Source organism: Aulonocara stuartgranti (assembly GCF_965226115.1).
Source record: "Aulonocara stuartgranti genome assembly, chromosome: 6".
Classification (NCBI taxonomy): domain Eukaryota; kingdom Metazoa; phylum Chordata; class Actinopteri; order Cichliformes; family Cichlidae; genus Aulonocara; species Aulonocara stuartgranti.
Window position 1 is genome coordinate 9,619,878 of NC_138944.1, and position 21,339 is coordinate 9,641,216.

General features: G+C 40.8%; 1 protein-coding gene across 1 annotated transcript; it reads left to right on the top strand.

Annotated features, from left to right (window-relative positions):
• Window positions 1-951: 951 nt before the first annotated feature.
• On the top strand, window positions 952-20,878 carry jupa (junction plakoglobin a). Its single transcript, XM_082537331.1, has 16 exons — window positions 952-1,108; window positions 11,936-11,970; window positions 12,402-12,569; window positions 12,657-12,910; window positions 13,482-13,720; window positions 14,293-14,494; window positions 14,783-14,927; window positions 15,107-15,210; window positions 15,323-15,661; window positions 16,078-16,230; window positions 16,331-16,450; window positions 16,601-16,751; window positions 17,877-17,998; window positions 18,190-18,229; window positions 18,936-19,073; window positions 19,852-20,878. The coding sequence occupies exons 2-15, from the start codon at window positions 11,958-11,960 to the stop codon at window positions 19,070-19,072; spliced, it is 2,187 nt and encodes a 728-aa protein (XP_082393457.1). The 5' UTR covers window positions 952-1,108; window positions 11,936-11,957; the 3' UTR covers window position 19,073; window positions 19,852-20,878.
• The last annotated feature ends 461 nt before the right edge of the window (window positions 20,879-21,339 follow it).

Here is a 21,339-nt window from a genome sequence, read left to right on the forward strand (position 1 = left end):
TATTATAATTTACCTTGTACAGATGGATTCTTAAAAAAAAAAAACCATTGCAATGAGCTAAATGTGACCTAGTTTTTGGTTGGTTTGTTTGTTTGTTGGTTGGTGTGGGGGGGGGGGGGGGGGGGGGGGCTTCCTCTTCTCCTCATCATGTTCATGAGGGTAGATAAGGTGGGTAGATATGAAAACATTAGTGTATAGTACATCTTCACTGAGTTTTGTCACTGTTGAGATTTTTAATTTCAAAAAAAAATTAAGCATTTAAAAACTCAAAATAGAATTTTAGCTTCTGATTTCAAAACCTCTTTCTACTGAACATGTATTCATTCTGATGTAGTCTCGCTTCTCTTTCTGCCACTTCCCACATAGAGCTTAAAATAATGATGAAAACTCCACTATGTCAAATGTACATGACGCAGACACACATAATCAACATTATCAGTATCTCTGTCAACTGAGTGAGTATCGCTTCCCGACTGCTGTGACTCATTCTTTGGTCTGGTTTCGTGTTGTAACCGTAAGGTGTGGTCGATCGTCATACAGGTGAAAGACATGGCTGTTAGCGCTCGATTTCACAGTAGTCACTACAAGAAATAGAACATAAAACACACTTAAACAGGCTGCAATACATATATGTGGTGCTGTACACATTTTGTATACCGTGCTTTACAAAATCGAAAGTATTTTTTAATCGGTGTCAGTCAGTGTCCCTTCAAATAAAAGAATGAAGTTGACTTTGAAATATTCGCTGTTGTATCAAAGGGCAAAACAGTGACAATCTACGCACCGTAGCAACGGTACAATAAAGACAGAAGTAAACTTTTTAAACCGAACTAAACTGTTCAACTTCACAGTTTATTGTAGTGCCTAGCCATAAAATTCCCTCCCATTGTGGACGATGTGGGTGGAGTCTTCGGGGAGGCGGAGTCAGGGTGAGGTAACGCTCCTTTTACTCATTTTTTTTTTGTTCAGAGGACTGGTGGCCAGCTGCAGGGAGGCAGAGTGTGGAGAAGTGAAAAGAAATAAAGAGCGGAGTCTTGTGCCGACCAAAGGAGTCATTAGAAACAAGCAAGCACGGAATAATCTAAAATACGGCCGTGTGTTAAGACAGGTAAGATTCACTAAATCTACCTTTTCCGACAGATTTTACTGCCCTTAGCGTCTGTGAACGCTTATTTATGTATTTATCGGTTTGCTTGGTGTGTAGTTATTATCGTTTATTCTATTAAAAAAAACATCTTATGTGTTTGTGTGGGGTAATTTCGTTTCTCTTTGTTGCTTACCTGGATGCAAATTCAGATGCTTTCTATTAGGAATTCATTTCCGCATGCCTCAAACCACTACTGCCTGTTGTTAGGGAGCAGCCTACTGCGCCAGCTCTACAGCCACCACAAGTTTGTTCTCTTGTGGTGGACAGTTTTTTTCTTTCTTTCTTTCTTTTTAAACTTTTTAAAGTGCAAGAGCTCCCTTACTCTCTCTCTGCCCAAAGATAACGACATTTAGCCCCAGTATCGACCATACAGCTACACGTCGTCACTTGTCAATAGACCCCGTCGTGTCGTTGGTTGTTGGTGGTGTTGAAGATAAATCGCTTGGATTTGTGTGTTTCCGTGAATCGGAGACAAAAAAAAAAAGATTTTGCCATTTCTATTTCGTCCTTTAACAGAAATGGTGTAAAAGTCACACTGAAGCAGACCCAAAAACAAAAAACATTTTCCCCGTTAACTTATGAAAGATCAGTGGATTAACATAAAATTAGTAAGTAGGTGTTTTAATTGTCTAGTAATGGTGGGTATTATTCACTATTTTTAATGTCTTGAATGTCTATTTTTTTTATAAGAGGTTGGGGTTTTTGTTTTTTTTTTTTAGCTTTGGATGTGGTTGGACAAAAACAAGCACTTTCACATCAGATCTTCCGCTTTACCAACTATGACAGTGATGTTGAGTCTGTAAACAAACAGTGTTAGCTAAATGTGCCTGAGGGGATGAGTTGTCCGTGGGTGCACATCTGTAACGTATGACAGTGATACATGCTGATGTTTCTTTACCCACCCCCCACACTCCTACGCTGTGCTTCAAGGCAGCAGTGATGTCTCCAGGTGTTGCCAAATCTTCCATGATGTCATTACCTTTGCAGATTCTCAGGACTTGACAGGACAGCTAATCCTGCTTAGGGAGCACAGGAGCACAAATTTCTTTCATTTGATTTCATGACTAAATCCCCTGAAATCAGCATCCCGTTCAAATGACTTTTATCTTATCGGCTTTTTTCTTATGCGATTAAGTCATCTGCGGTGTCCTCTGCGGCCAACTTTAGTATAGTTTTAAAGTCCTAATTTGACACAGTTGGATTAGGGATTGGAAAGTAAACAGAGCCAATCACTACACCATCAAACTCCAAATCACATTATCCATTGTTCTTTTGTTTGAATTATCTGCAAGCGTCACAAAGCAGCAAGAACAGTGCCAAACAGGTTTGTGGTATCCAGCTGCTTTCTCTACCAATGTTTCCAGTTGAGTTTGCTGACTGTGTGCCAGCTTTAACGGGACAGGGTGCCAATACTTTGTGCCAGAATGGCCTTGCTGTGTCATCAAGTAGGAAAGCTGTCCCTGTCTGGAAAGAGTGGATGGGTGGTGGGACAGCAGGGGGGTGACTTACTGTAGATTTCACAGCTACAGCTGTGGTGGCACGGTGATAATCTCCCCCCCTCCTGCTTAATTCCCTCATACTGTCCTACATTAGCAGAACAAGAGGCCAGGAGATCCTTCGGTTTTAAAAATAGGTCTACACTCTTCAAAGGGGATTACTGTATGGCATACATCCTGCCCTCTTGGTTTTATTTTTTCTGTGGATTCCCCGTCTTGCTTCTGTCTCAGTCCAACGAGGCCTGAGTCCTTTCCAGTTACAGGTGCTCAGCGCACACATTGTGCGACCTCCTCTGTGTTTGTATGTCAGTCTGCCTTTGTGTTTTACTGTTCCCATGGAGAAAAGGGCACAGAGATAAAGTTTCCCGTCAGCTACAACAAGAGTTTCTTTCTTTTAAGGTTGTTTTTTGGGGTGGGTGGGTGAAATAAAAGTGAAGTGGCATGACCACACCAAATCTGCAAAGGGAAAATCTTTTTCTTTCTGATATTATTTATAGAATACAATACAGCTTAGATAAACTGCATTTTCACAATACAAGAATGTGCAAAAGACTGAATGAAGTGAAGGAATAGAAAAGTAATTTTATTTACACTCGACATCCAGTCTGAGTGCATGTTTAAATGTGGCGACTGTGCAGCCAGTGTGCACACTTCAGTATTTGACTGCTGCATTAACCATTGCACATATTGTTCAGGCCTACTAAACATACAGTATGTCATACGGGTACTGGCGTTCTTAAACTGTGACAGAATCTGTGATAAAATTTCTGTGGCCTGTTTCATTGTTGTCTTCCGTGCCGCGATATCGCTGGTTATGCTTGTATGATGAAACTGAAATATTTAAAATTCATTAAGGTACAGAGAGAACTGGAAATGCATCAGAATAACGGTGCTTATTTTCTTGGTCATTATCCAATCAAATGGTTATTCCAGCACCTGTTCTAAACTGGGTCCAAGCTAGAAATTATGTGGCCATTCCTTAATAACTGTTTTACCCTGCACTGCCACATGCTCAGCTGCTACACCCTGCTACATCTACAACACCCCCCAGCATTCTTTGTTTCTGCATTATGTTCTGCTAAAAAAGCTTTCATATAAGTCCAAATTAGACAAAATACACACATCTATTATTTGTTATCCCAAAGTAACCCCTCTAACAACAAGTGCTTCTATATTTTCAATCTTTTCAAACCAGCAATAACTCAAAATAAGTGGCAATTAATTTTGAAATGCATGACATTATCCTTGAATGCAGTTATTAAATTATTAGAAATGTCATCCAAAAATTGCCAGTGTTGTAAAAGATGCCTTCTGTCATGACCAAACTCTAACTTGAGTGTCTAGCAGGGTGCAGTTGAATAACGCTGAGCAAGTGAAGCCGACATTGCCCAGCTGAACTCTACTGATGACAGTCCCTGAAGTTAATTATTTACCTTCAGCAGTTCTCTTGGTTGGATCAAGCAAGGGCAAGAAATGGTCCCGTTACTTAAGATGTCAAAGGCCTAATGGCTGTTTCTTCTCATCACTTGCACTTTAAAAAATAAAAAACATAGGCAAGTCTACCACATGGGTCATTTCAAGTCAGCTCTTATCAAAGCTGTGTAAAAAAAAAAAAATAAAAAAAAAAACAAAAAAACAAAAAAACTCATGCATCATGCTAACAGCCTTCTAGAAATAGTTGAATCCTCCTGCTGTCATCATGAATACATTACCAGTGATAAGTTTTTCATTACTTACTGTGTGTCCACACAAAGAGGGAGTGAACTGGATTCGGCACTTACTCAAAAGTAGGGCTGCCACAAACGATTATTTTGATAGTCGACTAGTCACCGATTATTTTTGCGATTAGTCGACTAATCAGATCCATTGGATCCATTGGACGTACAGCTTATTGCAGCATGCATCTGCTCTTATATAACTATCATTAGCTTACAGCTTTAAGTGTTTAAGGTATGTGCTAACTAAAAATAAAGACAAGGTGATAGTTTATTAAATTTTAATGAAATTTGCAGATTGTTTCGGTGAAGTTTAATAAACTCCTTGCTATCTAAAATATAACGGGACACCGGAGTATATTCTCGAGCATCTCACACTTCTGATAATCAGCTGTCTGCTTGACGTTTATTCAGCTGTGTAAAAACTATAACTTTAATCTCAGCCAAACCGATTTACTCAGGAACAAATAAAATACTACAAAAAGCCAAACAATAACATTTTTAAGTTATCTAAGTGACTTATATATGTTTAACCTGAGTAGCGAAAGACGGTGGTGGGTTTGAAAACGATTTGCCGGGAGTCTGGTGTTCTCATCGGCTCTAGTGAGCCTAGCCCCCGGCTAGCTATCGAGCTAGTGGGTAACAGACATCTCCGAAAACGTCGGAGCGCTTTTGAAAAATATGTGGTGTCTTGATAAACTGAGCAAATATTTGAGGTTTACACAGCTACATTCTCGCCTGAAAATATGTTAAACGTTTATTTTGTGACCCACAAAGAATAATAAGAGTAATATTAAAACTAACTAGCTGCCGCCATTGTTGGAAACTGAGCTGGGCAGCGCTATGAATTCTGGGACAGAGTTACTTCTTCTTCTTCGGGGTTTAACGGCAGCTGGCATCCTTGTACATGCAGTGCTGCCATCTTCTGTTTCAGTCCGTTATTACACTCTTAAATCCTACTACTTATTCCTGCGTCTTTTGGGATCTTACAAAGCTTCAAACGACGCGTCGACTATTAAATCAGTCGTCGACGATTCTGATGGTCGACGTAATCGTGACTAGTCGACTAATCGTGGCAGCCCTACTCAAAAGACAAAGTTTTCACACGTGGATGATTTTTGATGAGTCGTATGTCTCAGCATAGCAACTCTGATGAGTTGTGTCATGTTATTATTTTCTTTGCCTCCTCCCTATCCCTTAATCACACTTCTACGAGAGATTCAAGAAAGTAAAGGCAGAAAGGGTGTGGTTGAAACAGAAAGCAAATCAGTGGAGAAGCTCAGCTGTTAATTAGGCAACGTGAGGTCTCTCAAGAAGGGTGGTTTTGCATATGTTGAGTTCAAAATCCATGCTTTAGTCACTGTGGTTGCTTTTCTTTGTTCACTGCTTTTGAAGGATTTTATGCTCTCATGAGTTGCGAATGTTGTGCAACCCTGGCGCCTGTGAGCACTTTTGCAAAAAACTGCATAAACTGAAAAAAGCATGGGCGTTTGAGACAACTGACACTATTATTCTTCCCTCTTTGTTCCTTGAAAGTTGACATTTCCCAGGTTTTCATCTGACAACAACACTGTACGAACCAAACGACGTGTTGTCGGAATAAGTCACTCAATTTTTAACAATGTTAGTTTTGTTTTAGTCTTCTGGAAGATGAACAAACTGTGAATTCAAACTTGTCAGATGAACTTGCAGTACTCTTTAGGGTCCCTTCAGATTTTTGCCCTGCTCTCCCAAGCACACCCCTCCCGCTCCCTCGTGCCTCTAATCTCCCTGAAAAATTAATCATCTGTCACATCGCCTCAGTGCTCAGATACACACTGGTGCGTAGCAGTAGCAGTTCAAGAAAAAACTCCCTGTCAGGCCTTTAAAGGGGGCTTTAGATGCAGCATTGGCTACCAAACTTGGCCCATGAACACACAGTGCCATCTTGATGTGCTTCAGCCTTTTTGGTTGCGTTCAGTGGGGACAGTTGAGAGTGGTTTCCTTTTCACAGTAACAGCAGTCAATAGGACAATGCAGCTACTCTTTTCCTCTCTACACTAAACAGAGTAACACAGATGCTCACTGTGCTATCAAAAACTCAGCTCGTCCACTTCCTTCCTACCATGAACCAAACAACACGGGGGGGGATCCTTCTTCTTGTTGATAAAAACATAATTCAAGTTTTTTGTTTTGTTTTTTCACATAAGATTTGAATTACACATAAAGCTCAAATATTCCACTATTTAACTTCCACATCTTTATGCTGAGCTCTTTTCCTGGTTTGAAGATAATCTTTGGACATACCTCTACTCCTCCCACAGTATCTGACTTATCATGAACTTCTGTGAACTTTGTTTCTATGCGGGCATTGCATCTGAGTGTTTATTGCTACAGAGATTACACCCCTTTCTACTCACTCCCCCCTCCTTTATCTGTTTTTTGTAATCTGATTCTGGTCTGGACCCAGGCACCTCCTCTGAGACAGCTCACATTTCCTTTGATTCACAGAGAGCTCCCACGGAGACCAAACAACTACGCAGCAGTTTACAGCCACTGCACTGCATCCTCTGGCCTAAATCAGCTTATTAAAGCTGCTGCAGTGAATCAACTGACAAATCAAGGCCCATTAGATATTCTGTTGCTTCGCTTTCTTTCTTTTTTTAAATTCTTTGGCTGAGGCTGCTTGTTGTTTTGGGAAGGCTTCCAGATCAGGGAAGAAGGAGATGCACTCTGCCACATTTACACAAATTCACTTGGTGTGTTGCACAAGTGCATAGGAGTATTGTGTTGTTGGCTGTCTCTTCTCTCTAGGCACTTGGTATGGTGACGTTGCGCTGGTCTGGATTTGATCAACTGCCTGTCACAGTCAGTTGACAAATGCTTTCTCTTAGAGTTTGTGCTTTACACAATCTGGGCTTCAAGCTGTGTTCTTCCCCAGTACCTTATCGCAGTTTGTAACTTCTCCTAATAAACTTCCCATCTCAGAGCAGACAGCCCAGAAATGTTGGTGAGTCAGACAATGTTGACCACCACTTCCTGTCACCCACCATGGTAAATCCATTAGCTGTGCACTGCTTCACGTCCTCCCTTATTGATTTATAGCAAACAGCTATCCAGCCCCAGCTGCTGCCATTACAGTGTCATAGTATCTATTGTTGTACAAGTAAGGCATGAGGGGGAACCAGAAGGGTTTGTGAATGTGTTAACTTGTTTCCTGTCATGGCAGCTGAACCCCGGGTCTATGGAGAGAGGATGCAGAGAGGAAAATGTCAACTGTACTGCAGACTCAGCTGGCTGAACTGGCCATTTACTGTGTCAGGAGGATTGGGCTGTGGGAGTGCAGGGTGTGTGTTAAAGCCATCTGGGAAACGGTTTATTGCAAGAAGAGTGTGGCTTACATGTCTGGGGACATGAATGTGATTGGGTGTGTGCATGTGCATGGGAGGCTGTCCTGTATGTCAAATTGTTTATCTATTCCAGTGCTATAGGAAGCTGTTCACTAATATAATAAAGTTTATTTGCTTGTTACTTTAAATAAGTTTAGCAAGGTTGTTCACACAGCCACCAGATAAGGATGTTTCTAAAGCCCAGTTATAATCCTCCCATAACTGTGAGAAATGTTTAATTATCATAAACAGTTTTTTCCTTCCTTATGTAACGGAAAGAAAACATGATGGAAATATGAGTATTTCTCTCCTCTCTCTACATTAAATATGAAGCCGCTGCCTGAGGACAGTTAGCATAGCTTAGCTTGGCGTAAAAATGACAGGTTGTAGTTTCACAGGAGAAAAAAAATATGAAAAAAAACATATTTACAAATATTTTAATATTTAGACCTGTGATGCTTTTTTTTCTCCCCCCCCCCCCCCCCACCCCAGTATTTATGCTTTAAAACAAAAATCCATAGAAAGTAAAACAGAAAAAAGCAACAGAAATATTATTTACACCCCAGCCTGCTAAATCGACATGTGGCTCAGCAACATTTACTACAAATACTGTAAAGTATGTGAACAGCCTCTTGAACACAACTGCAATATGAGCAAAGTTTATCTGAAGCCCCCCTGGGCCTCTTGCCTGACCTGATTCATTCCTGCTGTGATACAAAGAAGAGCTTACACCAGCAAAGTCAAAATCTGGCCTGCTGGAATGTTTTTCATTACTATGCTCCGTTTGCAACTGTAAAGCTATAATTATTGGGAGGATACTGAAAGGAATAAAATGTAAGATCCCCTCTAGCCATTAGGTGTATTCTTCCTCACACATCCAAGCACTCTTCTGCCACACCCTTTCTGAGAGCCTGTCACTGCTGAAGAGACACTCCCTTTCCAACATGCCTGAGGGATTTGCATGATAGTAAATGTGTTCTCATTACAGAGATTAGAGTTACTCATCCTTTGTCACAGTAGTCTTGTCCCTACAGAGAAAAGCCTGCACAGTAAAACCAGTTTCAGCAATTTAACATTTCTGAGTAAGTCAGTGAGTAAAGTTTAGATAAGGTTGGTGTGTTCTCCCCTTTTCTTTATTATTTTTTTTCCCTCCCAGAAACAGATTGACGACTCAGACTGAATATGCAACACTAGTGTGGAATGTCACAGCAGCGTTTGAGCGCTGGGCCCTGATCAAGATCCATCTCTGCTTTGCTTTTCTGTTGCAACTCACTCCTCCCTCACTGGCAGCTTTTACTGATACACATTCCTGGTTTTACTGTGCAGGCTTTTTGGTTTTTTTAAGCCTCCTAAATCATCATCCGCAGAGGCTGTTGCTTAACAAGATAGTGGGAGGTGACGGGTGTGTGAAAAGTGTTTTCCTGAAGTATGGCTTCATGTCACTGTCTGTGTGGGTGTATAAATGGCAGTGGGAATGACTATTCAGGAGAAAGGCACTTCACAGTGAGAGTGAAAGGACATATTACTGATTAACTGGAAGAGAACAAAGTTCAGTCACAACAGCACGCACCATCAGCTCTTTGTTGGCACTGAACAATGGGAGAAGGCTGGGTTAGACTTTATAATCATCAGAACATAGAAAACTGTGTTCACTCAGGGTTTTTTTTTTTTTTTTTTGCTTTGATCTTTTATTCTTTTAAATAATTTGTAGCCTACCCCTTCCCTAATAGATTTTTTTTCTCAAATGGAGGAAAAAAGAGAATAAGAAAGCCCAAGAGGAAAAGACAAATTATCAACAAACAAGTGCCCAGAGCTTCAGACTTTAGATTGGACAGCAGATAAAACCCTCACAGCACAGCGTTTCAGCGGACTTTCAGTTACCTAGACAATATGCGGGGCGTGTCACTGCATTGCAACAGTTGACTGAACCCGCTGCCTCGCCCAGGAAAACAAAGACTACACAAACACTGACCCTGATTTACAGACAACAGGAAGGTACATACATTCTGCACCAAACTCAGATGTGTACTGTTTGTTATAAATGGATCATTATACTTTTATCTGTTTTAAAACCTTTGAAAAAGTTAGTGAAGCTGTATCTTGTTTTTTGTCCAGTTGTTCCCGTTGCCCTGTTAACCAGTGCTCGTAATTTTTTAAAAGGTGGCCACACCTTTACTGAGAAAGGTAGAAATGCACGGGGAATGTTGGTACAGTTGTGTTATCTGTAAGGTAACGTGTAGCTGCAAGCACAGACAGCCCTCTGTGGCCTGGTCCTGCAGGATCTCAAGTGAGACTCAATACATGGGAAACTCGTAGAGGAAAATGTTGCCAGTGCACATGAACCGTATAGTAAATAACTTTGTGTTGAAAAGTAAATGTGTCGACGTATAAATGAGTTTTTCGTTAAACAAAGTGGCGCGTACAGAAAACTGAGGACAGACGCTGAAAAATGGTGAAAATTTCTTCTTCGTATCAATTTTAATGAAAAACAAAGCCGCTAGCAACAGTAATGCATGCACATCAGATCAAATAAGTAGCGTGAGAAAACTAGACTGACTCAAATACATTCTTTGTTCTTGTTTTTACAAGTTGTAATTGCATGCCCATTGATCAGCTTCAATTCAAGTATTTTCCATTTTCTTAACATTGTTTAGTACATTTTGTTCCATGGAACTGAGGGCGCGTATAGGTAAAGGTGGTAATTTAAGTGTTTATGGCTCATTATATGCTAGCACAGAAGCTTGCCATTGTGGGTTTTAGCCCCAACTTGTTTTATTAATAGTCAAGACGGAAGATATGCAGAGCTGCTTATTACATGCAGAACCACAGTAAGCTAAAAACAGCTGTCATACAGAAGGGTTTTGAAGATTAAAGCTTTTTTTTTCCACTTGCTTGTTTGTCTCTACTGTGTGTGGATCATCTCTGTTTTTGTAATATAGTTTTTGTTATTTATGGCCAATTATGCAACAAGCTCTGTGAATTAAATCTGAGATTTCTTATTCTAAGCGCGCTCTCAGAAAATGCACACACCCTCATATATTAAGTACATCTGTAGCAAAACCATCACACACATAACCCATCCCGGCGATATGTTCGGCAAACAATCCTGTAAAAGTCTAACATTTGAAAACGCTCATAAGCAGCAAAGTGAATGCAATACTGTAGACTGTATGACACATCCAGTGACCAGCAGCTATTGCGAATGCAGGTTTCTCTGAAATTCAGGGTGAATGACATTAAGACTACAGAACTATGCAGAAAACTTCCATGCATGTTGTAACCATGGGGGTTTATTTTGGGTCTGGGAGGCCACTTCCAAGAATAATCTGTCTTCCTGTATACAAAAACACCACTATTACATTGAATTTTTCTGAGAGGATACATTTACGTTTTCCTCATAATCTTTTCTAAATATTTCACATGTACTAGTTTTGCTCTTTTTTTGCAGAGGGTTTAATGGCGAAGCACATTAAAAACCTAACTGCAGTTCAGCCATGTAGAAACCTGTCGGGGGTGAGAGGAAGTATTTGCATGATAAACCAAGAGCATGATGAACAAACATGCACCGACAGGTAGCAGGTAGTTGCACAAGTTGGGGGATTGTTAAAGTGAAACCAAGTATTTAGCGGACTTAAGTAGTTTATTTGGCCTCTATGATTAAGGGTCGTAGTTTTAAAATCCAGGTTTTTTGGTGGGCATGTAAATATAAAGACAAAATTAAAGTGAAGGTAAGGGTGTGTGTTGTTGGGGTTTTTTGGTTGTTTTTTATTACTTTAAAGGTGTGTTGGGGAGTCATCTACATACACACTTTCAAAGTGGAATTGAAACCTGATGAGCAGGTTCCTGATTGCCACATATCAGCAGTGGGCTGCTCCCATGACTGCATGGGTGGAGACCTGGGGTTAAAGGTCACTCACCCTGCTTAGCATTTTTACATTACAGCTGTCACTTTACTCACTTTGCTCTCCCTTCTCTCTTTGCAAGTCACTCTGCTCAGTGCTTTAATTTCCAGATCAGTGTGAACACTAAGTGGGGAAGTGTCCAACTCGTGCCACCCCCATACTCAGTAAGCTGTCTCGTGCAAAGAAGTAGACAGTTTATTCACTAATTCGTGCAAAAAGGGTTTGTAGGAATGCGTGTATTTACCCGTTGTATGAGGTGAAATGGTGGAAACACTGACGTTGGATTTCTCTGTGTGTTTGTTTTTAGGTTTGCTCCATCGGAAGAAAGGATGGCAATGCAGAGTAAGTAAATCAGCTCAATTTCATGATCATATTTTATGTTCCGATTTTTATTTCCTCTTCTGTAAATTCTGTTTTGACAAGGCAGCAGCTTAATGTTGGTTGTATTTGTGTGATTCGTTGATTTCACCTCAGTCTCTATCACTTCATTCAAAATAGACCTGAACAGTTTGAGCTTGACCTTTTCTACTTCCAAGTATTGTGTTCAGTGTTTGCATTGAAATCACTTCCTTAAAATAAAGTATAACTACAGGTTCCTGCTATAAAATTTTTATTACTTTGGTTAAAAAAAACAACTGTGTTTATCTTGGGAGAAAGAAAAACTGATCTACACAAAGGTTTTAATAAAGAGCAGTTTCTTAATCTTCATGAAATCTGTTAATTACTTTAAGTTACTTTTAAAACCTTTGATTTCCTCTCTCCTTCCTTGGCAGTGCGTGAGATGGAAACTGGCAAAGTAAAGGTGGCAGAGTGGCAACAGACGATGTATGGTCTAGACTCAGGCATCCAGTCTGGAGCCACCACAGTCAGAGATGATGACGGCGATTTCACCATATCTAAGCAGTACACCATGACCAGCACTGTGACAATGCAGGAGCCTGGTAAGGACAGACCAGCTAACATGCTGTAACTTTGGCTTAAATACACCTAGACTACATCATCAACCTCATCATCTCGCTTCTCAATAGACATGGATCCCCAAAGCGTTATGACCAGAGCTCAGAGGGTGCGAGCTGCAATGTTTCCAGAGACACTGGAGGGAGGCACCACCATTCTGTCGACTCAGACAGACCCGTCCCAGATGACTAACGTCCAGCGCCTGGCCGAGCCCTCTCAGATGCTCAAGACCGCCATCATCCATCTGATCAACTACCAGGACGATGCCGAGCTAGCCACACGTGCCGTGCCAGAGCTCACCAAACTGCTCAACGATGAAGACCAGGTGATGAAAACGAAGATGTGCCCGCGTCGATACAAACAAACACAGTCTATAAATATTTTGTTAAACTTTCTAAAATAATTACTAAGTCATTAATGGATCTAGCGAAGGAATAAGTTTAAAATTGTGCTAATAATAAGACATCAATACTGTGGTCATGTCTGTGTGCTAAATATAGTGCTGGCTGCAGTCTTCATGCTTATACTGGCATGAGGATTGATAACAATAAATCCGAATCAGTCAAAACATCACAAAATATGCCAGCCAAACTCAGTTCACTCATTCTTGTGTAATTTCCTTGATGGAAACAAACTGTAAAGCGTTAAACTTGCTTTCCCTGGGGATTGTGTACTGCCTAGCCCACCACCCTTAGCAGTAGCTTTCTATTTTTGACCAAATAAGTCAAATAATTGAAGGTTATCTAGATTTCTGATAATTACTAAGTGAATATCAAATTCAGAAAAAAATGCCATGTACATTGTATTACCTTCTGAATAGGAAGATTTAAGAACTTTGGTGTTTAATTTTCCCTTGTACAAATTAACTCATACCTTCCCCTTCCATCTCTCATAAGGTGGTAGTCAGCAAGGCTGCACAGATTGTGAACCAGCTTACACGCAAGGAGGCATCCCGCCGTGCACTGATGCAGTCCCCTCAGATGGTGGCGGCCGTGGTGCGAGCCATGCAGAACACAAGCGACATGGAGACGGCAAAAGCCACGGCCAGCATCCTCCACAACCTGTCCCACCAGAGAGAGGGCCTGCTCTCTATCTTCAAGTCAGGAGGAATCCCTGCTCTAGTCCGCATGCTCAGGTGCTGCTGGTTTACAAATGGGTCAAATTTTCACTTGTGGTCTGCTAGAAATACTTTTTTATTATGGTTAATAGGACATATTTGCATTAAAAACTCAAAATATTTTAGAAAAGTCACTCAAAGTTGCATTAAATCCTTGTTAAGATGCGCTCTGTGGCAATGTGTTGAAGTATTTTCCAGTGCAGCTACCGTGCAGTTATATGTAGAAGGAAATAACAGTTTGTAGTAAGTTTTTAATATTATTTGAGTAAGCTGACAGCATTAGCCTTCAATGCTGGAAGCCTGGTGGGAAGCTTTATTGTTCCTCCCATCAGCTAGATCTAAATGGAACAAGATGATTAACTTCTGTCCAATGAACAAGTGAGCTTTTGACTCACAGGGATTACTGGTAAGGGCACTGACGTATTTGAAGCTTAGGCCATGCTCACTATGAGCTATCAACCACTAACTAATATATACATATATCTGGTGGAAAATAAGGAAAAACACAATTGGCTCAAACGAAAAATAGACAGGATTATTTTGTGACGCACGCTAAACACGCATGTTTCTCTTCCTCGTTGCTCCCACAGCTCCCCTGTGGAATCTGTGCTCTTCTACGCCATCACCACGCTTCACAACCTGCTGCTGCACCAGGAAGGAGCTAAGATGGCCGTTCGTCTGGCAGATGGACTGCAGAGAATGGTTCCCCTGCTGAAGAAGAGTAACCCCAAGTTCCTGGCCATCACCACAGACTGTCTGCAGCTGCTGTCATACGGCAACCAGGAGAGCAAGGTGTGTGTGAATTTATTATTTTAGTTTGCACTTGTTTTGTGTTTTGTTACCACGTGCTTACGTTACACAATGACTGCAATCTGAAACCGTCGACAGTGCCGTGCGTGTGTGTGCATGTGTTTTGCTTTGGGTGTGGCATGAGAACAGAGGTGTTCAGGTGCTGGCTGGGTGTGGTTGTTTGTTTGCTTAGTGTAATGAATTGACAGGTGCCAGGAAAGTCATGGCTTAGTTAGAAGTGTGCATTGTAAAATGTAAGAATTTGTTTTCATAAAGGTCTTTGTTTAACAGCTGATCATCCTTGCCAACGGGGGCCCCGAAGGTCTCGTTCATATCATGAGAAACTACAACTACGAGAAGTTGCTGTGGACCACAAGCCGTGTGCTCAAAGTCCTCTCTGTGTGCCCCAGCAACAAACCCGCCATTGTAGAGGCTGGTATGTGATATAGGTTTTCTGTGTTGAAACACCTGTGTGCACAAGCTAGTCATACAGGTGTGTCAGCTTTGTGTTATCTGAACAGGGGCCAATGGCTCCTTGGTAACTGTGTTTCTTGATAGCATAATTTATTAAATGTTGTTGAGAGCTGAGTAATTTTACTTCTCTCTTCCCTGCAGGTGGCATGCAGGCTCTAGGCAAACACATTACTGGCTCTAGCCAGCGTCTGACGCAAAACTGCCTTTGGACTCTCAGGAACCTCTCTGATGCTGCCACCAAACAGGTCTGAGTCCAGCTTTACTTACTTACTTTTTTTTTTTTCTCACGTTCTTTTTGCTATATTTCCACCCACCAGTAACTAATGGGGAATATCTATCTTTTTTTCTTTCTTTCAGGAGGGTATGGACAGCCTGCTGCAGCAGCTGGTTGGCCTGCTCAGTTCAGATGACATCAATATGCTCACCTGTGCGACCGGCGTCCTGTCTAACCTCACATGCAACAATGCCCATAACAAATCTCTGGTCACTCAGAGCAATGGCGTTGAGGCTCTCATCCATGCCATATTGCGTGCCAGTGAGAAGGAGGATGTGACTGAACCCGCCATTTGCGCTCTACGCCACCTGACTTCACGCCACCAGCAGGCTGAGATGGCACAGCATGCAGTGAGGAAACATTATGGCATCCCTCCCATTGTCAAGCTGCTCAACCAACCCTACTACTGGCCTGTCATCAAGGTAGTTAAAAGAGGGAAGGATATTCTAAAGTGGGGCAAAAATGTGCGCAACAGAAATGTGGTAATTTATGGAAGAAAGGATCTGACTGAAAGAAGGTGGTTTTATGCTGGAAAAAATATTAAAGACTGTGAAATAAGTACTTTAAAGAGTTCAGTGGTAGACACTGGGAGCTGGACAGATGGCCAAAGTGGATGGCAAGTAGGGCAGAGAGCCAGAGTTTCAGCCATCCTGAAAGAGCATGAAATGCACATGACAGCAGGAGCAGTATGTTTTACAAGACTGGGATTTAGGGGGGAAAACAGAACACCACATTCTAATGAAAACAAAAGTTTGAGATCATTCCAGTCATTTTACTTGCTGACCAATAACAGAACTGCATAATCAGTCTATCTTTGCTTGTTTTTTCTTGCCTGAAGGCTGCGGTTGGCCTGATCCGTAACCTGGCCCTGTGCGACGAGAACCAGGCCCCTCTGAGGGATGCAGGAGCAGTCCCCCGTCTGATCAACCTGCTGCTCAAAGCCCACCAGGATGCCCAGAAACATGGCTCATCCAACCAGCAGACATACCAGGTACATGATGGGCTCATGTCAAAGGACGTTTATGATCCCTCTGTCGACATTGTAGCATTTCTGTAGAATCACATTTTTTCTATTCATGTTTTGTTCTCAGGATGGAGTGAGGATGGAGGAGATTGTGGAGGGCTGCACAGGAGCTTTGCACATACTAGCCAGAGATCCTGTTAACAGAGCAGAGATCGCCAATCTCCAGACCATTCCTTTGTTTGTCCAGGTAAACAAAGAAACAGAAACGAAGCCTTTACAATTAGCTTTGTGACGGCCTGTCTATGAAATGCGCTTAATAAATAAACTTCACTTACTTACTTTCAATTCGCACTTATGTTTGTTTTTCTTAAACTTATTTTTTTCTTGTCTTCTACAGCTTCTCTACTCTCCAGTGGACAACGTGAAGCGCGTGGCAGCAGGCGTCCTGTGCGAGCTGGCAGTGGACAAACCATCAGCTGAGCTCATCGACGCCGAGGGCGCTTCGGCTCCACTGATGGAGCTGCTGCACTCCAACAACGAGGGCATTGGTAAAACATGCACATAATGCACTGTAATTAGCTTACTGTAACGTAGCATTTAGTCATAGATGGAAAATAACAAAGTCGATTTACTCAAGTGCTGTGCTTACTGTAAGTGCAGTTTCCAGGCACTTGCACAAGTCCATTTTGCGAGTCATTATACTTTTCTACGCATTCCATAATGAAATGTTGCAAACTACATTTTAAGAATACACAATAATGGAAACATTGTTGTGTGAAATTCTGTTTTCTTGTTGTTAGGTTCTGTCTTTATTGTAGATGCTACAGAAACACCAGCTTGTTGTCCTGGTTAATTCAGTTTAACAAACAAGAAGATATAACATGCTAATATGTACACTTTAGCACTGCAGGTACTCATATTTTGGGCTGTTTTATTCTGTTTTGTTGTTGTTGTTTTTTAAACCCTGTTTCCATTTTATTTTATGCTGACGCAGGTTAACTGGCTGTAGCTCAGGGGTGGGCAATCTCAGTCCACGAGGGCTGGTGTCCCTGCAGGTTTTAGATCTCACCTTGGGTCAACACACCTGAATCACATGATTAGTTCGTTACCAGGCCTCTGGAGAACTTCAGGACATGTTGAGGAGCTAATTTAGCCATTTAAATCAGCTGTGTTGGTTCGAGAACACATCTAAAACCTGCAGGACACCGGCCCTCGTGGACTGAGATTGCCCACCCCTGCTGTAGCTTCACATTTAGAAGCTCTTGCAGATACAACAGTCTGTCACTATAATTACATTGCTAAGGAGGAAAAAGCCCAAATGAACCAAATGAAGTATAATAAGCCTTAAATAAACAGGATGTAGCTGCACATTTCTTTATCAGGAATGACTTCAGGTAGGAAGGATTTCACACCAAAAAAATAAAATGCATTTTTTTGTCTTATATGCTCTCTGTTATACTTGTAAACTCTAAAACGTTGAGCTCTAGATGTTTAAAAAGGCCACGCTTACTCATAGATCAACCACTGTAAACCGCACTGTTGGTCATTTTATTTTGCACCAATGTGCTGAGGCTCAAAGTAAAGGACATTCTGTTCCAGATATTAAGCTTTCAAAGTTTATTAACTAACGCTGACCCCGACCACTGACTGTTTTCTTATTCTTTCCCCTCCAGCTACTTACGCCGCAGCCGTCCTCTTCCGCATCTCCGAGGATAAGAACTCAGACTACAGGAAGCGAGTGTCTGTGGAGCTCACACACTCTCTGTTCAAAAACGATCCCGCTGCCTGGGAGATGGTGAGTGGGTGTGGCACCCTCTGATGCACCAACACGACAGCTGAAGATTAATGAAGATTCTCGTAGACTTGTTTATTCACGTCGGTTGTTTCTGTGTCAAATACATCTTGGCATTTTTGTGGCATTAAAAATCTTTCTATATCAAAGTGTTGGCTTCATTTGACCTTTGCCCTCTCGTGACTTATCTGCAGGCCCACAACACAGCTGTCATGGAGGGACCCTATCCCGATGGTGAGTAACTGTGGCTGAAATGTGCACATACAGCACATTCCTCAGCAGTGGGTCACTACACCACGGAGAGCAGCCGCAGCATGAAAGCGCAATAATTTGTTAGCAGGTTGCCTCCCTGCTGCTGCTTACAAACTACTTTCATTATTTGGCAGCTATAAGAATGAGCTCATCACAAAGCTCAGCACAAAAAACAAATGGCTACTTATTTTTCATGTACCGTAAAGTAAAAATTTTAATTTGAGATTCGCATGAACCGTCAGTTATATCTTCTTAAATTAATTTTAAACTTGCTTTTTTTATCAATTCTTTCCATCTGTGCTTTGTTAGTTATATAATTTTTCCCCAGTCAAGGTGTATTATACCAGAATCTAAGAAAATCTAAAACGAATACATTGAAAACAACATTGTGTTTGTTTGTTTCTGTGTTTGATTTCCTGATACATCATTTCCTTTTCATTATTATCAAGTTAAGGTCTTCCTCTCGCCCCCATTGTGGTGTTTCTTCATTATCTATGTTTGCATCTTCGTCCTATCCTTTCCTTTACTTGCCTTTTTTCCTTTTATGGTTTTGGTATTTTGTTTCTTACTCTGATCCAACTAAGTAAAAAAAATAAAAAAATTAATCTTTTTTTTTTTTCTCCCTCAGTTTGATCCCAGTAATCCAGAAATGTGCCTTAATATAATAATTACACATCTTGTTTTGCAGAGCTAGATGCTGGTTTCCAAGGATACGGATATCCAGGTGACATGCCCATGGACAGCATGGATGGAACTATGATGCATGACGAATACGCAGCCAGTTTGCCCTACGAAAGACAACAGTACCCACCTGACCATTATTAAGGTCAGTAGATGCTAATGTTACTTCAGCCAGTCATCTTACTTTATTTAGACTCAGCTGATCGGGACTGTGTGAGAAATAATGCCATTTGTTTGTGTGTGTGCACAAAGTCCAAGCTTCAAAAGCATAATCTTGAACTTGTATAAGTAAAAGATCAAATTCTTATGTTCTCTAAGGTTTCTTAAAAACACAGAAGAAACACTTAAATGCCTTTTACAGCGTGTAGAATTTATCTCTGTACTTTTTTGAAATGTTATTTTCTTGTTATATATTGTGATCAGCCACAATATTTAAACCACTTGTGTGATATCCACTGTATAAGATCCTGTGGGAGTGTCCTGTAGTGTCTAACAGTGGGTCATTGACAGCGGATGATTTGGATGTTGGGAATTGTGAGGCGGCTTCTCTGTGCAGCCTGAAATTATCAGTAAAAATTAGATTCTTGGGAATTTGGCGATTGGGTAAACATCTTAAGCCATTTCTGTGGGTGTTGAAAGGCGTGTCATCCACATTAATACCGTGACCTAGCGTTTCCCAGCAGAACATTAAATTATAAAGAGATGATCAATGCCATTGACTTCACTTATCAGTGGTTTTAATGTAGTGTACTAATGCACTTTAAAAGCACTGCAGCCTGTACCTCTGAAATGCTTTAACAGCAAAATGTTATCACCCTTTTTCAAATAAAGTCCTGCTCATTTCAGAGCAAGGAAAAAAGATAAAAACACTTTTTTGTTTTTGTGAAATAATAACTTTCTTTTTTTAAATTGTATTCTTTCAGGGGAAAGAAGCAGACGAGGAGAAGGCAGCAAAGAGCTGATTTAGGATGTAACGGGACACAGAAGAGTAGAACGTGGTCATCACGAAAGGTCTTTTTCCTCTGCTCGCCACCTGATGTAATATATACAATTATTGCCGAGTATGGGACTCATAATCTTAACAGGGCTCAACTTTGTTTTATAGCATAATTTTGCAGATTATAATTTTGACATTGATGCTTGTAGTTTGTTTTGTTTTTTTAAGAACCTTCTAAGAGTGAGTGCATGAGTGTGCGTGGTTGTTTACGCTTTTGGGTGGGTATTCTATGCCAAAGAGATTTTATTTTGTGATGATAATCGTAGCTTTTTCTTTTTTTAAGAAAAGAAAGAAAAAGAGAATAATAGTTGAAAACACTGCCAGAGGTGGCTCAGCGTGCACAGTGCACCAACTCACCAACTCCGCTTAACGCCTTTGTAAGACACATTTCTGACTTTGCTGTAGTTTTGGCTCTATATACTGTCAGTTTTCTCACACCGTGGCCCAAGAGTCAGCGAAGAGGTGGTTAACGCTCCTTTCACGTGTCACAAAATTTAGTAGACGTGAGCAAATGGGGAGAAGCGGAGATACTCGAGCTAACACTGTACAGCTGCTCCCTTCTCTTCTGTAATCATCTGATGTGTTTTATTTGGACTGTAGTTGATCAGTACGGTTGCTTTATTTGTTTGTTTGTTTTCAAGAGTCATCTTCAACTTTTATAAGTTATTTACTGGGAAAGTTTCACATTATGCACAATTACCAGAAAATAAGGAAAGAGATGCCTTTGATTTTAAAATGAATTTAGAGAGGAAATCATATGTAGCCACTGAAAAAAAACCTCATTTACATACTTGTGCAACAGATTTGTCCAACTCCGTAGTAAACACATGAGATAATACAGCTGTGGTTGAAAAAAAAAAAAACTACTGACAGGGAAATTTGTCTTTCTACTTATTAAGAGTTTTTACTTAAATTTTGTTTAATAAAAATAAAGGATATATATTCAAAATGTTCTTGTGTTCATGTTTATTGAGTTATAAATCAGAAATGTGCTTTTTCTCGTTTTCTGTACATCCATTTTCTTACGCTTATCATTTGGGTCCAACCCAGTACGAGGATGGTACATCTAATGGTTGTCTGCTGGGTTTATATCGTCTGTTTAGGCAACACCCAGTTGAACAATTTCTGATTATACACCTGCTATTTTCTTTTTGTTGTTTTTTTTTTTTAAGCAAGTTCTTTATTACTCTTGTCATTAGTAGTCTGATTCAAAGGCAAAAATGGTTTCATTGGCTACACTGCTTTCAGTTTGAAAATAGACATTTCTCTACAAAAAAAGTCATTTAATTGTGTTTCCAATTTATGGGTAAAAGAAACATTTCCTGCCGCTGAAGCTTTAAAGATCCTCTCGGAGCCAAATTAGTGCTGAAGGTGTTCAAGTAAGAGACGACTGCAACATCGGTGGAGAGGACGT